The sequence below is a fragment of the Anomaloglossus baeobatrachus genome, chromosome 4, assembly GCF_048569485.1.
Source record: "Anomaloglossus baeobatrachus isolate aAnoBae1 chromosome 4, aAnoBae1.hap1, whole genome shotgun sequence".
Lineage (NCBI taxonomy): Eukaryota > Metazoa > Chordata > Amphibia > Anura > Aromobatidae > Anomaloglossus > Anomaloglossus baeobatrachus.
Window position 1 is genome coordinate 616,303,033 of NC_134356.1, and position 18,833 is coordinate 616,321,865.

The 18,833-nt window shown below is 46.3% G+C and overlaps 1 protein-coding gene across 3 annotated transcripts in view; it reads right to left on the minus strand.

Annotated features, from left to right (window-relative positions):
* IDO2 (indoleamine 2,3-dioxygenase 2) overlaps nucleotides 1-18,551 on the minus strand; it is a 125,537-nt gene extending 106,986 nt beyond the window's left edge. The window contains exon 1 of one of the 3 annotated variants that reach the window (XM_075342948.1): nucleotides 18,376-18,551. In XM_075342948.1, coding sequence (XP_075199063.1) covers nucleotides 18,376-18,486 — 111 coding nt within the window. In that variant the 5' untranslated portion in view covers nucleotides 18,487-18,551. Of the gene's footprint in view, nucleotides 1-1,845; nucleotides 2,015-18,375 lie in introns of those variants that run through there. The other 2 variants (XM_075342949.1, XM_075342950.1) reach the window with 2 other exon arrangements.
* Between the last annotated feature and the right edge of the window lie 282 nt (nucleotides 18,552-18,833).

The following is an 18,833-nucleotide window of genomic DNA, read 5'->3' on the forward strand; positions in this document are numbered from 1 at the left end:
CAGACACTCTCCACTTTACTCCTCTCACTTCAACCTCCTCCACTGTTCTTCAAAACTACTCTGACTGCTCTTTCCCGCCTCCAGGCCTGTGAACTCCTCGGTGGGCGGGGCCAACCGCTTGGCTCTGCCCCACCTAGTGTGGACATCAGACCCTGGAGGGAGGCAACAAGGATTTTATGTTTGGCTAATGTTGCTGTCTAGTGGGGGTGGGGGTGTGTGTGTCTTACCTGTGACGACCTGGCTAGTCCAGGGCGCCACAGAAAGATTTACTATCTGGATTTGGATAGCTAATTTGCAGTAGTAATTTGTAGTCGCCACTTTCAGAGCCCATGAGGTTCCAGAAAAGGAGAAATTGCCGCAACTGAAGCCATTTTGGAAATTACAACCCTCAAGAAATTCATCTAGGGAGTATAATGAATGTTTTTATCCCATAAGTGTATCACCAATTTCTTTACCATTGGGATGTGAGAAAATGAAAAATTACATATGTGACGCCCTGGACTTGACAGGTTGTCACAGGGTTCTGCACAATCTTTCTCTCCCCGTGCAGGATTCAACCCCCTAATGGTTCTGGGAACCTAACCTGCAGTACTGCTTCCAGCAGCATTCACAAATCCTAGTTACACCTTGCACCACACCCTGTCAGGCACACCAGTGGGCTGCTTAAGCTGGAATAGGGCAGTCCACCTAGGGTTCAGCCAGGGAGGTGGGTGGGAAGAAGTCAGCGAGGGAGGAAGTACAGAGCAGAGCTGACAGGCAGAATAGATGTAGCTCCCAGTGAGTGAGGAGCTGGGAGTAGCAGCTCCCCAGAGTTCAGTGGTAGCCCTCGAGCTGTGAGGAGCTCTGAGGAAGCTGGGAGTTGTAGCTCCCAGGGGAGAAGTAAACTAGGTCGCAGACGGTGGTCTGGACCTAGAGGAGTCGCCCCCCCCCCGGTCGCAGGGGATTGAGGCTAGGTGCCTGGGACCTGTCTTGGAGGACGGTCAGCAGCCTGAGCCTAATCACCAATCTGGGACCGAAGGCACGACTGGGTACACGGACCCTAAATGGGGAGAAGCTTCAGGCAACCCGGCAATTAACCTGCGGAGAACAGGATCTCTATGGACTGTTCCCACGAAGCCCAGAGATCGGGGCACTAGCGCAACGAGGGGGATAGGGATTTCCAAACAAGCGGCCCACTGAAATCCCAAGCGTGAGCTCCTGAGAGCAGGCTCCCTCACTTAGCGGGAGCGGGACCCAGAAAGCTCCAAGCTAACGGGCCACAAAGGACACTCTAAAAATACTGTGCCAGGAGGCAGGTCACGGACCACCAGGCAGTGCTGCAGGGGACGGGACCCAGATGAGCTCCCCTCAAGAGGCAGTGGCAGTCAGAGACTTGGTTTACCCGTCGTCAGCGTCTGCTTTCCTTCTGAGTGAGTACCTGATTAACACCTGCAACCAGCGAGCCTGCGCTCCCCCTGCACCCCACACCAGCATCCAGAGTCCCGGGGCCTTTCCTACCTGTGAAGGGTAATGTCATCTTGCTGCCTCACTCCATCACCCCGGGTACTCCCAACGGCAGCGGCAGTACTCCCAATTACCGTACACCACGGATGGCGTCACAAACTATATCTCCCCTGTAAATACCCCCTTTCTTCATTCGGGTGTGACCCTTAGCCCCCGCGTCCGGAGACCCTCGAGCCACAAGGAGTGACATCCGGATCCGAGCGGTTTGACCACTGCCGGGGCGTTACACATATATTACACTAATAAGTAGATTGAGATCAAAATGTTTCATCTTAGCCATGGCTGTAAAGACAGAATGCCTACTTTAAATTATTACACTCTTTCTCCAAAGTACAGCCTCACCCTATATGTGGTCTATAATGCCGGAGCCGATGTCCCCGCACTGTCCCGCTTCCACCTCTCAGGAGGGATGCCGGCGCACTCACCTTCCTGGCCACTCTGTTGTGACTTCTGCCTCCAGCTTCTGGGACCTACACACACTGCACAGCTTTCCTGTGAGCTCGCTTGAGGCCAACTCTAACCTGGAAGTGCCTCTCAGCTGTGGGAGGTGTCTGAGCAATGTAATCTTACTGCCAGAGACACGCTGCTACTCGTCAGCTCCCGTTCACTGTATCCTGTGTCCATTACCTGGGCCTGCTAAACTATACCTGTCTCCTAGTGCCAACCATAACTGCCAGTACCTGTTGCACCTGCCAGAATCTGCCGCACCTGATGTACCTGCGGTACCTACTGTACCTGCCAGAACCTGCCGTACCTGCAGAATATGCCATAAATGCTCTACCTGTGAGTACCTCCTGTACCTGCCAGAGCCTACCGTACCTGCTGTATTTGCCAGTACGTGGTATACCTGCCAGAACCTGCTGTATCTGACATACCTGTCTAAACCAGCCAACCATTCAGTACCAGCCGTCCAGTCTGCACCAGCCTCCTAGTCTGGTCCAGCCATCGTGTCTGCACCTGAGTCCATCCCTGCAGCTCCCCTGGAGTGGCACCTGGTGGCTTCCTTCCTGCACAAGCCTGGCCTCACCATCAGAGGCTCTAATGAAGATGAGGTAGTCACTCAGTTATGCCCCTCCAAGGTGAGTCAGTCATGTGGCACAGTGGGTCCACACCCCCTAGGGTGACATGGTCATACAGCTCTAATTGGGCATATGGCAGGGCTCAGAAGATACAGATTGGCATTTGATTTTTTAGGGGCAGAGTTTATTGGAGTAATATGTGGGCACCATTTGCAGAGACCCTAATCTTCCAGAACAGCAGAAATCACCAAAAAGTGGTACCATTTTGGAAATTAAACTCACGCAAATCATTTAAGCGTGTTGTGACTATTTTTTCAAGGTTCAAGACCTCTTCTTCAGGACCAAATTTTTCTCCTTTTTTTTGGTCCTATAAAAGAGATCTTGAACCTTGAAACGCATAGAACTATGGAATAAAATATTTATTAATAAATCAAAAAGTTTTTATATCCTTTTTGGCGACATCGCGGCTTTAACCCCTTCTCCTCTCCAGTATTGAAGATTTACCTACTACATATTAAGATAGGATCTTGAAGATGGGAATACGACTCTAAGTGATTTTCTCTGATGAAGCCGCCTTCAGATTATTTGAAACAGCTGGCAGTGTGATTGTCTAGAGAAGAAAAGGGGAGCACTACTGTCACGAACAGGGGGGTAGGAAGCGGAAGCTACAGCCCCCCTTTCCACCACCCTGCCGTCAGACAGAGCACATGACGCGCTCTCTAGCGCCCCTCTTATAGTCAGGCCAATTATGGAATTGCCCGACAATAAGCCAGGAGGCCGCTATTCTACTATGCCGATGATTGAAGGGTTTCCGGTGACAGTAAGGTATATATTCCCCCGACCTCAGCGGACGGAATATATATAAACTTCCCCAAATCTCACTGGTCGCCCCACAATGATCCTTAGCATAAACCCGCTGCCACCAACCGATTACGGTAACTATTGCACCGAGCACACAGACGTGGAGTTCAGGATCGAGATAACAGAACAGCCCAAGATTAATTATATATTTTAATCGGCCTAAGCCACACTAGAAACTACAATATATACAATACGGAATTTACAAAATATACATATAGGTCAGAGTACATTTACAAGTAAGTTATGGATTACAAACAGGCATACAGTTCAAGCAGTTACCTTGTGCGTCTGGCCACAGGGGGGTGCCGTAGACCAGGTTTCCAGGGAATTTCTCACAGGTGTGCAGCACACTTGACCCCCGAGCAAAGAACACCTAAAAATGTCTGAACTGGGTTTATCAAACTGGCTACAATCCATGTCCCCTCCTACCTTAGTAGCCTCGCAGGGGTGTACTGCTCCACCTCTGGCTCGAGTCTAAAATAATATCCCAAAGTGATTATTGGCCATAACTTTGCCTGGGAACGTCATAGGCGGACGCCAATGCTCTCATTTTTACAGTTATGAAATTACTTTCACAATGATAGGACACATGGGTAGGTTGCTGGTCCCCCACTGGCCAATATCAAGTTTGGGATACCTCCAAATGTCCCAAACCTATATAAAATAGGTGCTGGAATCATCAGCCTGCCTTGATGCCATATTTCTGCCTGACATATTTATAGGAAGCACGGCTCACGAGATATTATACATTTATTCCCGGTGCCTGGCTGTCTCGGGCGTACAGGAGCCTGTTAATTAGTTAGGAACTTCATCCACAATGTCACCTAGGGGGGTCTTCCTTCCCTTTTATTGTTTTCCAGGTCTAAAGGCCCAGTCACACACAACGACTTACCAGCGATCCCAAAAACGATGCGACCTGATAGATCTTACCAGCGATGCAGGAACAATACAGGTCGCAGTAGCGACCTGTATAACGATCTCAGCAGTCACTGGGACTCTGTCACACAGTGTCTAACACAGCGATGTGTCCTGCCCAGCAGGACGTCGCCTTTGAAGAAAATGACCTGGACCATTCAGCAACGACTAGAGATCTCACAGCAGGGGCCTGATCGCTGGTAAGTGTCACACATAACGAGATCGCTAACGGGATCGCTACTGCGTCACCAAAACGGTGACTCAGCTGCGATCTCGCTAGCGATCTCGTTATGTGTGACAGTACCTTAACAGATCAGCTAATTTCCATATCATAGGAGATTGCCTTCTGCTCCACAGACAATTTCCTCACGTTCATTAGCATACTGATTGAAGCCTCTTTAGACCTGAAGACCTAGTCATACACAACCCTGACAAGATGGCGGACATAGGAATATGGCTTATAGCTCAGAATATATCCCTATGTCCTCACAACTACCATGAGTCCTTTATCGAAACGGCTGTCGGGCTGCCGGCTGCTTCCCTACCTACTCTCACTCCCAATTCAGGTGACTATTTGTCCTCGTTTTGAGGCTTTCTTTTACTTCTTTTTTGCCTCTTTTCCAGCAATTGCTATTGCTTCATTATAACATATATTTTTATGGCTAATTGCTGGATCTCCATACTTAATGGATAGTTTCATGATCTATTTATATCCATACTGCTTATGTGTGTGTTATGTGTGCGTTGACATTATAGTGAAAGATATATTGTTCTCCCCGTCTGTATGCTGCTATCTAATTGAATTTTATATTGTGTGGTTGACATTTATTCCTTGTGCTATTATCGTTGCATATTTTTTTGGTGATAAGTTTTAGATACATATATGGCAGGCTTGCAGCCTTTTTCCACCACTATTTCTATTGTGTCTGTTGTACTGTACTCCTTTTTCTATTTATTATAATAATAAAAAAATATACTTTTGGACATTTGATCTCATTTGTTTTCTTTTCATGTTTTCATGAGTTGTTTGGTAATGTCCAAAGTTGGGTATTACATTAATGTTTTGTATATGTTATAAGCTATTGAATTGCCCTTTAAAGGGCACCTATGAGGTGCAATATGCACCCAAACTATGAGCAGTTCTGGGTGCATACTAGAGATTCCTGGATATCAAATCCCTCCCCAGCTATCAGCTGCTGTCAATCAAAAAGCTGTTCATTTTACAAACTTTACTTGCTTGTGTTTCAAAACCTATACATCCTAGCTGACAACTAAAGATATGTATAGACTCAGCCTGATAGTGCCAGTATAGCACTGGCTTTAGGTTATACACGAAAATCCTGGTAATTGGTGCGCTTTAAGACAAAAATTAAGGCAGAAAGACCACAAACAAGCAACTACTGAAGTCAGCTGTAGTAAAGGACAGCAAAACATCACAAAGGAGGAAACACCAGCTTTTGGTGATATTCATGGCTTCCAGATTTCAGGACCTCAAACGATTCTCTACAAAGTATTATAAATAACGTAAATAAAATGTTCAAAGTTACTTTGTCTAATTACTTATGAGCCCCAGAAATGAGGACACTTTGTCAAAAAATGGGTTCAATTCCTAAATGTTTCACAGAATATTTTTGTTCATCCCTTTTAATTAAACTGAAAGTCTACACTTCAATTGCATTTCAGTTTTTAAAATCTTGGCATGAAGAGTCCAAATAACAAAGTTTCAGTCACTGTCCAAATATTTCTGGACCTAACTGTATGTCTGCTAACCCCTCAAAGAGGAGGATTGCTTTGATTCCCAGAAACTAGAGCTGGGCAGACTCAAAGAAAATCGGGACCGGCGGGACCCTGTTACCTTTTATTAAAAACTCGGTTCCAGTCCGGAATCCAGTCCCTGTATAAGTCTATGGGGATCAGAAACCGGAGATTAAAAATGTTGGTAAAAGGTATAGGGAGCAGGGGCGCCTGCTTTCATTTACAGGCGATATGCTCGTCTATATGATAGGTCGGGGTCACACTGGTGTATGGCAACCGATGCGAGACTATCGGATGCAGTATGTTAATCATCCCCAGCCAAGGCTCTACTGGAGGAGAGGAAGGAACTAATCCCCCCATCTCCTCCATTGTCAGCCTGTGCGTATATATCGCTCTGCCCTTAATAACATCCGAGTGCAGTCCGATGTGTCTCTCACACCCATAGACTTTTATGGGTGCGAGTGATAGGAGACTTGCAGACAGGCCGGTATTACACTCTATTGTGAATCACGCAAGTATAGAGTCACATTACCCAGCACGGCCTGCCGCTCTCTGGACAGGAGCGTGCATCTAAATGTATTTCTATGCAGCTGCACGCTCGTGTCTGGAGAGTGGCCGGCTGGGTGATGCAACTTAATACTCGCGCGAGTCACACCTAAGGGTAACACCTGCCACAATCGCTGCATGCTGCGATTTTTTTCCTCTGTCCGATTAGGGCTGAGGAACAATTTGCAGATGTGAGCTGCAGCACTGTTTTAAATGGAGCCGAGTGCACTCATGCGAGTCATACATCAGTGTGCCTCTACCCGTACAGTAAAAATAAATAAATAAAAAAAAATGGCATAGGGTCCCCCCATATTATGATACCAGCACAGATAAAGCATATGCCTACAGGCAGCAGCCCCCAGCCATGCGCTTATCTTAGCTGTGTATCAAAATAAGAGGAACTACAAGCAGCTTTTTTTAATTATTTAAATAAATAATTAACAGAAACAGTGTGCGGTTCCCCCAATCTTGATAGCCAGCCAAGATGAAGCCCGACAGCTGGGGGTTGGTATTCTCAAACTGGGGAGGTCCACAGTTATTGGCTGCCCCCAGCCTAAAAATAGCAACCTGGAGCCGCCCGGGAATTGTCGCATCTATTAGATGTCACAAGCCTGATGCTTTAGCCAGCTCTTTTCGATTGCCCTGGTTTGGTGGCAATTGGTGTAGGGGTTAATAACAGCCCACAGCTGTCACTAAGCCCTATGTTAGTGATGGCAGGCGTCTTTGAGACACCCCCATCACTAATCTGTAAGTGAAAGTAAATAAACACAAACACCGAAAAAATCCATGATTTGGAATAAAATACAAAAACCCACCCTCTTTCACCACTTTATTACCCCCCTAAACACACTGCAGACACGAGGTCCCACGGTGATGCCAGCTCTGCTACATCTCTGTTACAGCAAGCGGCTATAGAGCATGACCGCCAGGTGTGCGCTCCACAGAGAGAATGAATGAGCCGCAATGACTGATTACAGTCACACGCAGTCACACAGGCTGGGGGCACGTCTTACTGCAACCAATCACAGAGGCCAGGCTGGCCAGTGGGTGTGGAAAGCAGTGCTGAGTGCATATGGATGAGCAATGATGAACGGAGGCTGCAGGAGCAGTGTACAGCTACGATGGAACCTCAGTAAGTATAAAACGCTCACTTCATTCTTATTTTCCCTTTATTTTTTTAACTTCTCAAATGCTGAATCCAGATCAAAACACGCGGAATCCCTTTGAAACTTTGAAACAACACGGGTCTGGACTTTTACAATCCGGGTCTGCCCATCTCTGCCAGATACACCCAGCTGTGCAGGATTTCAGAGTAAGGCCCAGGAAGGCAAGGAAGCAAATGATAAGACTGGGTACAACCTAATATGTAATGAAGAATAGAAGGTACTGGGATTTGGAGGCCAACTAGGATGTAACAATTCCATACAGAGTGGAAGATATTCGTGAAATTAGGTGTTTAGTTTAGTCTTCCAAGTTTATGAGCAGATCCTTTGGACTGTCCTGTAACATTCTCTACTGCCTTCTCACTTCTTTCCAGTATGCCTGTTTCTAAGGGGTTGTTCACTATTCTGCAATAGTGGCCACATCTGTGTAAAACTGATAGGGAAGTTTTTTTCTAAATACCCTGTTCAGCCAATTCTGCCTCAGAGCGGAGCTATTGCGGACTGCACATCCCCATCACGTGACCTCCGGGCTCTGTGACCTCGGAGATCCAGTGATGTCACATCAACTTCCAGTTGACGTGACATCACCGGGGCCAGCTCCAGGTTCATCATAGCCCAGCATCGCTCCTGCTTGCTGCGCTGAGATGCTGGGCTGTGGCGAGCAGTGAAACACCACCCACAGCCCAGTCACTCACGGAGACTAGGGCCAGACTTGATAATGTCAGGTCAACTGGAAGTTGATGTGACATTACCGGATCTCAGTGGTCACGGAGCCTGGGAGTCACTTGATCAGTATGAGCAGACCACAATTAGCGCCACTCAGGGCCACCATCAGGGCTTTACTACTGTGACTGGTGTACCGGGCCCGGGGAAGAGAGGGGGGCCCGGCCGAGCCCAGGATAATTATTTAGCTTTATGTAGCCCCTGGCCAGCCGGGCCCACCATCTTCACCGAGCCCCAGTCACAGCCACAGCAGAGGGGCCCAGCGGTGTTGCTTCAACCACTACTGCACATGACTATGGTGCGTGCAAAGCCCTTCTAGGGCATCACATGCAAATTATCCATGAGGTGGGAGGCGCTGTGAGTGGAGCAGAGCAGGGAGACTGCGTGTCATCCTGTGGCCCAGAGTGATGAGGTCATCACTCTGCACCTCATGACAGTGCTGTGGGTAATGCAGAGCTGGCGAGGACCGGCATCCGGCAGGGAGAGGTAGGCGCTCTATGAGTTGAAGATCGCCGGGGGTGGGAGGGTCCCGTTAACTCCAGCACCGGTTGGTGGGGGCCGCTGGCTCCAGCCCCGGGTGGTGGGGAGCCTCTGGCTCCAGCCCTGGGTGCTTGGGGGGCACCCGCTGAGTGCAGCCCCGGGTAGTGGGGGCACCCGCTGACTCCAGCCCTGGGTGGTGGGGGCCGTTGGCTCAAGCCCCAGGTGGTGGGGACACCCAATGAGTGTAGCCCAGGGTTGTGGTGTTGGTATATGCAACAGACAAGGACTTCTTTGTATGTGTGAAGGAGGAGTTTATGATGTTCTAACAGTAGATGGCAATGTTGTGTAAAGTTTCCTTACTCACTGTATCGTAAAAAGTCTTTTGTTTTTCTTCCTGGTTTTGGTTTCACTTCCTGATGCAATGCTGTATGACTGTGCTTATCATTACCTCATGTTCTCTAAGGAGTAAAGAGTTTGTTATCCCATGTAATCTGCTCTGTGAACTTTGTTCTGCACCTGGGAATCTAGAAGCTGTACAACAGGTGGGGGTGCCCGCTAACTCCAGCCCCGGGTGCTGAGGGGCACCCACTGACTGCAGCCCCAGGTGATGGGTGTGCCTGCTGACTGCAGCTCCGGGTGGTGTGTGTACCTGCTGACAGCAGCCCCGGGTAATGGGTGCGCCTGCTGACTGCAGCCCCATGTGGTGGGGGGCTGCTAGCTCCAGCCCCGGGTGCTGGGGAGCACCCACTGACTGCAGCCCCAGGTGGTGGGTGCGCCCGCTGACTGCAGCCCTGGGTGGTGGGTGTGCCTGCTGACAGCAAACCCCGGGTAGTGGGTGCACCAGCTGACTGCAGCCCCAGGTAGTGGGTGTGCCAGCTGACTGCAGCCTCGGATGGTGGGGGCACCCGATGACTGCAGTCCCGGGTGGTGGGGGCGCCCACTGCTAAATAGACGAGGAGAGGCCCAGGAATGAGAAATATATACAAGAAGGATATATACCAGTAAGGAGACAAAAACCAGGATGGGGACATATACACCAGAATGTTCACAGGAGTGGGATATATATATATATATATATATATATATATATATATATATATATATATATATACACATCAGTAGGGGCCCAGGATGGGGATATATATGCTGGGAAGGGGACAAAAACCAAGATGGGGATATATATACAAGAATGGGCCCAGGAGGGGATATATACAGTATACACCAGGAGGGGCCCAGGATGAGGATATATATGCTAGGAAGGGGACAAATAAACCAGGATAAGAACATATATACCAGGAGTAGGACATATATACCAGGAAGGGGACAGAATCCAAGGATGGGGACATATATACCAGAATATGCCAAGGAGTGGGATATACATATCAGGAGGTGCCCAGGATGGGACATATATACCGGGATAAGGACAAATAAACCGGGATGGGGACATCTATACCAGGAGGGTCCCTGGATGGGGACATATATACCTTGAGGAGGACATTTATGCTAGGAATTTTTTTGACAATAAAGCAGGATGGGAACATACATACCAGGAAGGGCCCAGTATGCAGACATATATACCAGGATTTGGACATAGATACCAGGAGGATATTATACAGAGAGGCAATGTGTGTGGGGCATAGTATACAGAGGGGTATTGTGTGGGGGGCAATATACAGATGAGCAGTGTGTGTAAGGATATATATATACATATATATATATATATATATATATATATATATATGCAGTACAAACCAAAAGTTTGGACACACCTTCTCATTCAAAGAGTTTTGTTTATTTTCATGACTCTGAAAATTGTAGATTCACATTGAAGGCATCAAAACTATGAATTAACACATGTGGAATGAAATACTTAACAAAAAAGTGTGAAACAACTTTTCCTTTCATTACTGCTTTGCACACTCTGGGCAGTCTCTTGATGGGCTTCAAGAGGTAGTCACCGGAAATGGTCTTCCAACAGTCTTGAAGGAGTTCCTAGAGATGCTTAGCACTTGTTGTCCCTTTTGCCTTCACTCTGCGGTCCAGCTCACCCCAAACCATCTTAATTGGGTTCAGGTCTGGTGACTGTGGAGGCAAGGTCATTTGGCGCAGCACCCCATCACTCTCCTTCTTAGTCAAATATCCCTTACACAGCCTGGAGGTGTGTTTGGGGTCATTGTTCTGTTGAAAAATAAATAATAAATAATGGTCCAACTAAACGCAAACCGGATGGAATAGCATGCCGCTGCAAGATGCTGTGGTAGCCATGCTGGTTCAGTATGCCATCAATTTTGAATAAATCCCCAACAGTGTCACCAGCAAAGCACCCCCACACCATCACACCTCCTCCTCCATGCTTCACGGTGGGAACCAGGCATGTAGAGTCCATCCGTTCACCTGTTCTGCGTCGCACTAAGACACGGTGGTCCAAAGATCTCAAATTTGGACTCATCAGAACAAAGCACAGATTTCCACTGGTCTAATGTCCATTCCTTGTGTTCTTTAGCACAAACAAGTCTCTTCTGCTTGTTGCCTGTCCTTAGCAGTGGTTTCCTAGCAGCTATTTTACCATGAAGACCTACGGCACAAAGTCTCCTCTTAACAGTTGTTCTAGAGATTTGTCTGCTGCTAGAACTCTGTGTGGCATTGACCTGGTCTCTAATCTGAGCAGCTGTTAACCTGTGATTTCTGAGGCTGGTGACTCGGATAAACTTATCCTCCGCAGCAGAGGTGACTCTTGGTCTTCCTTTCCTGGGGCGGTTCTCATGTGAGCCAGTTTCTTTGTAGCATTTGATGGTTTTTGCCACTGCATTTGAGGACACTTTCAAAGTTTTCCCAATTTTTCGGACTGACTGACCTTCATTTCTTAACGAAATGATGGCCACTCGTTTTTCTTTACTTAGCTGCTTTTTTCTTGCCATAATACAAATTCTAACAGTCTATTCAGTAGGACTATCAGCTGTGTATCCACCAGACTTCTGCACAACACAACTGATGGTCCCAACCCCATTTATAAGGCAAGAAATCCCTCTTATTAAACCTTACAGGGCACACATGTGAAGTGAAAACCATTTCCGGTGACTACCTCTTGAAGCTTATCAAGAGAATGCCAAGAGTGTGCAAAGCAGTAATCAAAGCAAAAGGTGGCTACTTTGAAGAACCTAGAATATAAGACATATTTTCATTTGTTTCACACTTTTTTGTTAAGTATTTCATTCCACATGTGTTAATTTATAGTTTTGATGCCTTCACTGTGAATCTACAATTTTCAGAGTCATGAAAATATAGAAAACTCTATGAATGAGAAGGTGTGTCCAAACTTTTGGTCTGTACTGTGTGTGTGTGTGTGTGTGTATATATATATATATATATATATATATATATATATATATATATATAAAGAGGGGCAGCTTGTGTGGGGATAGTGTACAAAGGGGCAGCATACGTGAGGGATATTACATAGAGGGTCATTGTGTGTGTGTGGATATTATTCAGAGTTGCAGTGTGTGGAGGATATTATACAGAGGAGCAGTATGTGTGGGGAAATATTATTCTGAGGAGCAGTATGTGTGTGGGGGATATTATACTGAGGAACAGTGTGTGTGTGGATATTATACAGAGGAGCAGTGTGTGTATGGGGATATTGTACAGAGGAGCAGTGCGTGTGTGGGGATATTATACAGAGGAGCAGTGTGTGTGGGGGATATTATACAGAGAGACTGTGTGTGGAGGGTATTATACAGAGAAACAGTGTGTGTGGGATATTATACTAAGAAGCAGTGTTTGTGGGGATATTATATTGAAGAGCAGTGTGTGGAGGGATAATATACTGTGTGTGGGGATATTATACAGAAGAGCAGTATGGGGGGATATTATACAGAGGAGCAGTGTGTGGGGGGATATTATACAGAGGAACAGTGTGTGTGTGTGTGTGTGTGTGTGTGTGTTTGTGAATATTATACACAGGGATATTGTGTGGGTATATTCTACTGATGGGCTGTGTGTGGGGGGATATTATACATGGGGCAGTGTGTGTGTGAGGGATATTATGCTGAGGGGCAGTTTGTGGGGATATTATACATCGGGCAGTGTGAGAGAGATATTATGGAGAGGGGCGGTGTAGAGGTTATATTATGGAAAGGTGAGGTGTAGGGGGTGTATTATTAATTTTCTAAGGGAAATGCTTCATTTTATGGAACAACTTTAAGGGTGCTAACACTTTTGGCCATGACTGTGTGTGTGTATATGTATATATATATATATATATATATATATATATATATATATATATATATATATATATATATATATATATATACTGTATACACACACAAGCATACGTTTTTCCAAGAATGGTGGTGGGATTGTGGAAGGTTTAAGAAGTGGAGGCGGAGCTGGGGTGGAGCCTGGGCAGAGTCTCAAGGGGGCTCAAAAATGTTGCCAGTATGGGGTCCTGAAATTCCTAGTGGCGGCCCTAGCGCCACTCAGAGGTAATATTGGCTGAACAAGGTATTTGACAAAAGCCTTCCCTATCAGTTTTAAAGGGATGTGGCCACTATTGCAGAGTAGTGAACCACCCCTTTAAGAAATGTGCCTCTGTGATAATCTGACATGTTACCATCACGTTTAAGTACCAACATCTGCTGTTTTACATCTGTTGCTCTAAAATAAAGTTTGCTTTTGATTTCCTACACCACTGCCGCCTCTCCTGTCTATGTCGCCATCATAGAGTACTGACCGACCTGCCCACTGCACTGTGTCATGTTAGCAGTAAAGTGTCCTCAGACCATTCATGTTTGGGGGCTAATTATTCATGGGGGGAATCACTCACAATTATGCCTAATAACACTGCCCTGAATAAGGAATGGGATCTAAACCTCCCCCAAAATCAACTTCTCCCAGTAATCCAGGAGTAATGTGGTGATGAACATTGCCTTTTTCCAGCATGACCATGCCACAAGACAAAAATGATAACTAAGTGGCTCAATGAACAAACCCAAATTTTGGGTCCATTGCCAGGAAGCTCCCCACATCTCATTCCCATTGAAAAATGGTGTTCAAACAAAAATACACACATTTTGATAACCTCTAAGCACTAATAAGACAAGAATGGGTCATTAGTCAGGATTTGACCAGAAGCTGATATCCAACTGCCAGAACAAAGGACAGAGGACTTGAAAAATAAGGAACACTGGAAATATTGAGTCTTTGCATAAACGTGATGCATTGGTCAATGAGTGATTAATAATGTATGAAATGCTAATAAATGTATTTCCGTAACCATAGAAATATCTGCCGAAAAGATCTAAAAACACTGAAGGGGCAAACTGTGTGAAAACTAAAATTTGTGTCAGTCTCAAAACTTATGGCCACAACTCAATGCAATATAACCAGGGTATTTGAGTATACAAAGATATACCTTGTCGCTGGTTACCGGGCTCACATGCATTGGCCAATACATAAGCTAAATATTTCTTTTTTCAAATATTCCTATAGCACTAATGCAATACCAGAGTTCACTTATTCATTGTTAGCATTTTAGCGTGCAGCTATATGTATTTTGTAGATATAACCAGGTAACACATGCTCCACTCTGCTTATGACAGGGGGAGTCGCCCCTTAAAGGGAATCTGTCAGCCGCCTGTCATGAAGGGGTGAATAATTTTAAGACTGCAGTAGCCAGTAAAAGTGGCATTTTGTGGTGAATTTGGTTAAAAAAAACCACTTATTATAACAGTTGTATTGCATTATTCTTGTTTGATTGTTTTATTGCAAACAGAAGAAAGTTACACATTTGGTTGAATGGAATTTGTCAGCAGGTTTTTGCCACCTCATCTGAGAGCAGCAGAATGTAGGCAAGGATGGTCTGATTCCAGTGATCTGTCACTTAGATTACTGGGTGCAACCGTTCTGATACAATCAGAATTTTTAGATTTAGCAATGTAGCCGAACTGAGCTAACCCCGCCCACACCAGGCTCTCTATAGAGATTGTACATTGCCAGTGAGGTGTCAATAAGAGGAAGTGGCATGCCGGACTTCCGTGCAAGTGACATTGTAGTCCGAGCAATGATAAGCAGCATAACATAAACAACAGATCAGACCTTGACAAAACAGGCAGCTCTGGATTCTGTGTGTTAACCCTTGCAGCATGCTGTTTTCAGTTTACATAGCAAAAATCTGCTGACAGATTCCCTTTAAATAAGGTCCATAACTGTTCTGTGCCCTCTCCCTCCATGGTGATTGAGGACAAATTTTCTCAGCCTAAGGCCCTGTGCGCACTAGTGCATTTTACCCGTGGATTTACCCACGGATTTGCCGCGGAAATTTCTTGAGAAATGTCTGCAATCTTTGTGCAGACATTTCCCAGCAAATCCTATGTGAAAAAAAAATAGCTGAGCGCACACTGCGGATTTTTCTCAAGAAATTTCCTTGAGAAAATTTCTTGAGAAAATGTGCATGTCCATTATTTTCCGCAGGTAGCTGTGGTATACCCCCGGAATTTCACGCCATTCACTGTAATGTAATCACGAAATTCCGGGGGTATACCGCAGGTAGCAAATGATGTGCGGTATACCCTCGGTATAGCCGAGATTTACCTGCGGTAATGCTCATCGCTGCCTGCGGTTTTGCAGGAAGCGATGTCATTATGCCAGTAAGAGGAAGCGGAGCAGAGTAAACACACACATCACACTCCCTGGACGCCGCACAGAAGCACTTCCGTGCGACCTCCAGGTGCCTGTGCAGTCTGTGTCCCGCTCCAGCCTCGCGGCTGCCTGCACTGCAGTGTCAGTGTGTGCCCGCAGTATCAGCAGCTTGTCACCCTGCAGCGCAGGCAGACACTGACACACAGCAGTGCGTGCAGCCGCGGGGATGACGATCGCTGCTGTCAGGAGGTGAGATCATTACCTGCTGTGACGATCTCCTGCCTCCTGACGTCACCGCGGTCACTGCTGTCTATGCCCGTCTCGCGAGTGGCCCGAGACTGTCACTAACGGTGACGTCACGGGCTCTCGCGATACTTCTGATAACGCGGCGGGCATAGAAGTCAGTGACAGCGCTGACGTCAGCAGTACAGGAGATGATCACAGCAGGTAATGATCTCATCTATCCTCCTGGCAGCAGCGCTCGGCATCCCATGCAGTGACCTGGGCTATTGATGTTAGCCTAGGTCACTGCATTGCTCTCCCAGCCAATGGGGAACATTCTGTTCGTCACTGACTGGGACAGCGACTATGGTATGGATCGCCATGGGACCCCCCCTTATTGGATTACGCCGCACGTGGAATTGATTGTTCTTTTCAATAAATTGGTGAAAGAGGGAATGTTTTGGGGAGTGTTTTTTCAAATAAAACTTTTTTTGTTGTCTATTTTTTATTTCTTACTGACTGGGTTGGTGATGTCGGGTATCTGATAGACGCCTGACCTCACCAACCCCAGGGCTTGATGCCAGGTGACATTACACATCTGGCATCAACCCCATATATTACCTCGTTTGCCAACGCACCAGGGCAACGGGATGAGTTGGGGTGAAGCGCCAGGATTGGCACGTCTAATGGATGTGCCACTTCTGGGGCGGCTGCGGCCTGCTACTTTTAGGCTGGGGAGTGTCCAATAACAGTGGACCTCCCTAGTCTGAGAATACCAGACCACAGCTGTCCGCTTTACCTCGGCTGGTGATGCAATTTGGGGGGGACCCCACGTTTTTTGTTTTAAATTATTTATTTAATGTAAAATAACAGCGTGGGGTGCCCTCTGTTTTGGATTACCAGCCAAGGTGAAGCTGCCAGCTGTGGTTTGCAGGCTGCAGCTGTCTGCTTTACCCTAGCTGGCTACAAAAGATGGGGGGACTTCACGTCGTTTTTTTTTTTTAATTATTTATTTATTTATTTTATTGCTAAATACAAGGCTAAGCACCCTTTAGTGCTACATGAAAGTCACTAAAGGGTGCCAGCTTAGAAAATGCAGGGAGGTGGGACATTATATAGGTCTTTCTCATCTATCTATCTATCTATTCATCTATCCATCTTTCCCTCTATCCATTATCTGTCTATCGATTATCTATATTATTTATTGTAAAACCGCAGGGACCAACCTGCGGTAAATCCGCGGCAAATTCGTGGCAAATCCGCATGCGTTTTTCCCGCGGATTTTTCCACAGGTGCGGAAATCTTCAACTCCCAGAAGTTTCTCAAGAAATTTTCTTGAGAAAAATCACTTTTCTAGTGCGCACATAGCCTAAGGCCTAAGCCACACGGCATGAAAATCAGAGCGAGTGGAATGCGATGTTTTATCGCATTCCACTCGGACCAATATTAGCCTATGTCCCAGCACACATGAGTGATTATTTTCTCAGCCTTAATCGGACCGAGAAAACAATCACAGCATACTGCGATTGTAATGTGATCCTTGTTTCTCTCGCCGCCATTCAAGCCTATGGGGCGAGATAAAAAACGCACTGCACTCGCAGTACACCGGTGTACCGCGAGTGCAGGGCGAGAATGGCAATAGCCGGCAACGGAGGAGAGAGGGAGATAAATCCCTCCCTCCCCTCCGCAGCGCCTGCCCACCCCTCCTCAGAGCCGGCCCTCCCCCCGCAGCTGAGGTCCGATCGCATGATCGGACCTCAGTCGCAGTGACATTCGCATGATACTCAGCTCCTGCTCTGCTGCCAGCGTGAGCTGAGTGTCATGCGAGGATCGCAGTAGATCCCCGTGTGGCCCTGGCCTCATTCTACGAGCGACCAACATGTGTGATATAAAAACACATAAAGGCACAGTATCAATAATATGTAGAACAGCAAACAGAGTGCTGGACTAGACATGAGGCAACCGGGGTCACATCGGCTCGGAGTTTATATGTTCCCTTTGTTTTAAAATTGGATTTCTCACACACGAAAAAAAAAATAGTAGAACACCAACTAAGCTACAGAGAGAGAAAAAGAATATTGTTTACCCCACAGGGGTCAAAGACTAATGTGAGTGACCAGGGGAGCGACTGCAGGTAGTATGGAGGCCATAAGGGAAAAAAATCACAAATTTTAATAGCATAGTCGAAAATGACGGGACAAAAAATCCCCACACATACATGTTGAATATATCCAATGCAGAAATACTTTTCACACTTTTCTATATTTTTTGCAGTTTTTGAATGAATAATGTACAGTGACGTTCCACAACTAATCAGCAAATATTTAAAAAAAGTTCCCAACATTAATTGCGCTCATGTTTTTATGGCGGGAATAATGAATGAACCCACCTAAAGGCAACCCCTCAACTTCTCTGCCGCATAAGAAAACACTACTAGGTAAAAAGCAGACAGCAGTTTGGGTCCAGGAGTGTGATCTATGTACAGCGCTTCAGAATATGTTGCTGCTATAACATAATAAGATAGATAGTAAGTGCTTGTGTCTCACCAGGGGGTCTCGCAGTATGAATCCATATTCCTCCGAGACATAACAGTCTTCCAGTTTTATCTCCTCCATTTTCGTTTCTTGTGTCTTTACCCCTATAGTCCTTCTGTTCATTTGTGGTTGTCGCTCCCCCACCCGTACTTTTAAGAGAGTGTTTGATGACTCTGTGGGGCAGAGTCTGAAGCCAGAGAATCCACCTGACCTAAAAGGGACTCGGGCAATGTGGAGGCTCTCCAGTTGAGTAAATATTAATTCAGACAAATAACAAGGACTTTTAGATTTACAAAACTACTAAACAGAGAAAGGATTAAACAAGCTCATCATGATCTCTATATGAGAATACTTTCACACCAGGTTTGAGCCTCCTTTCCTGACTCCGTTTGGGGCTTTTGGCTTAAAGGGAAGGTTTCGTAAAAAAAAACAAAATTCAATAACTGAAAAAATTTAACATGTTAATGTTT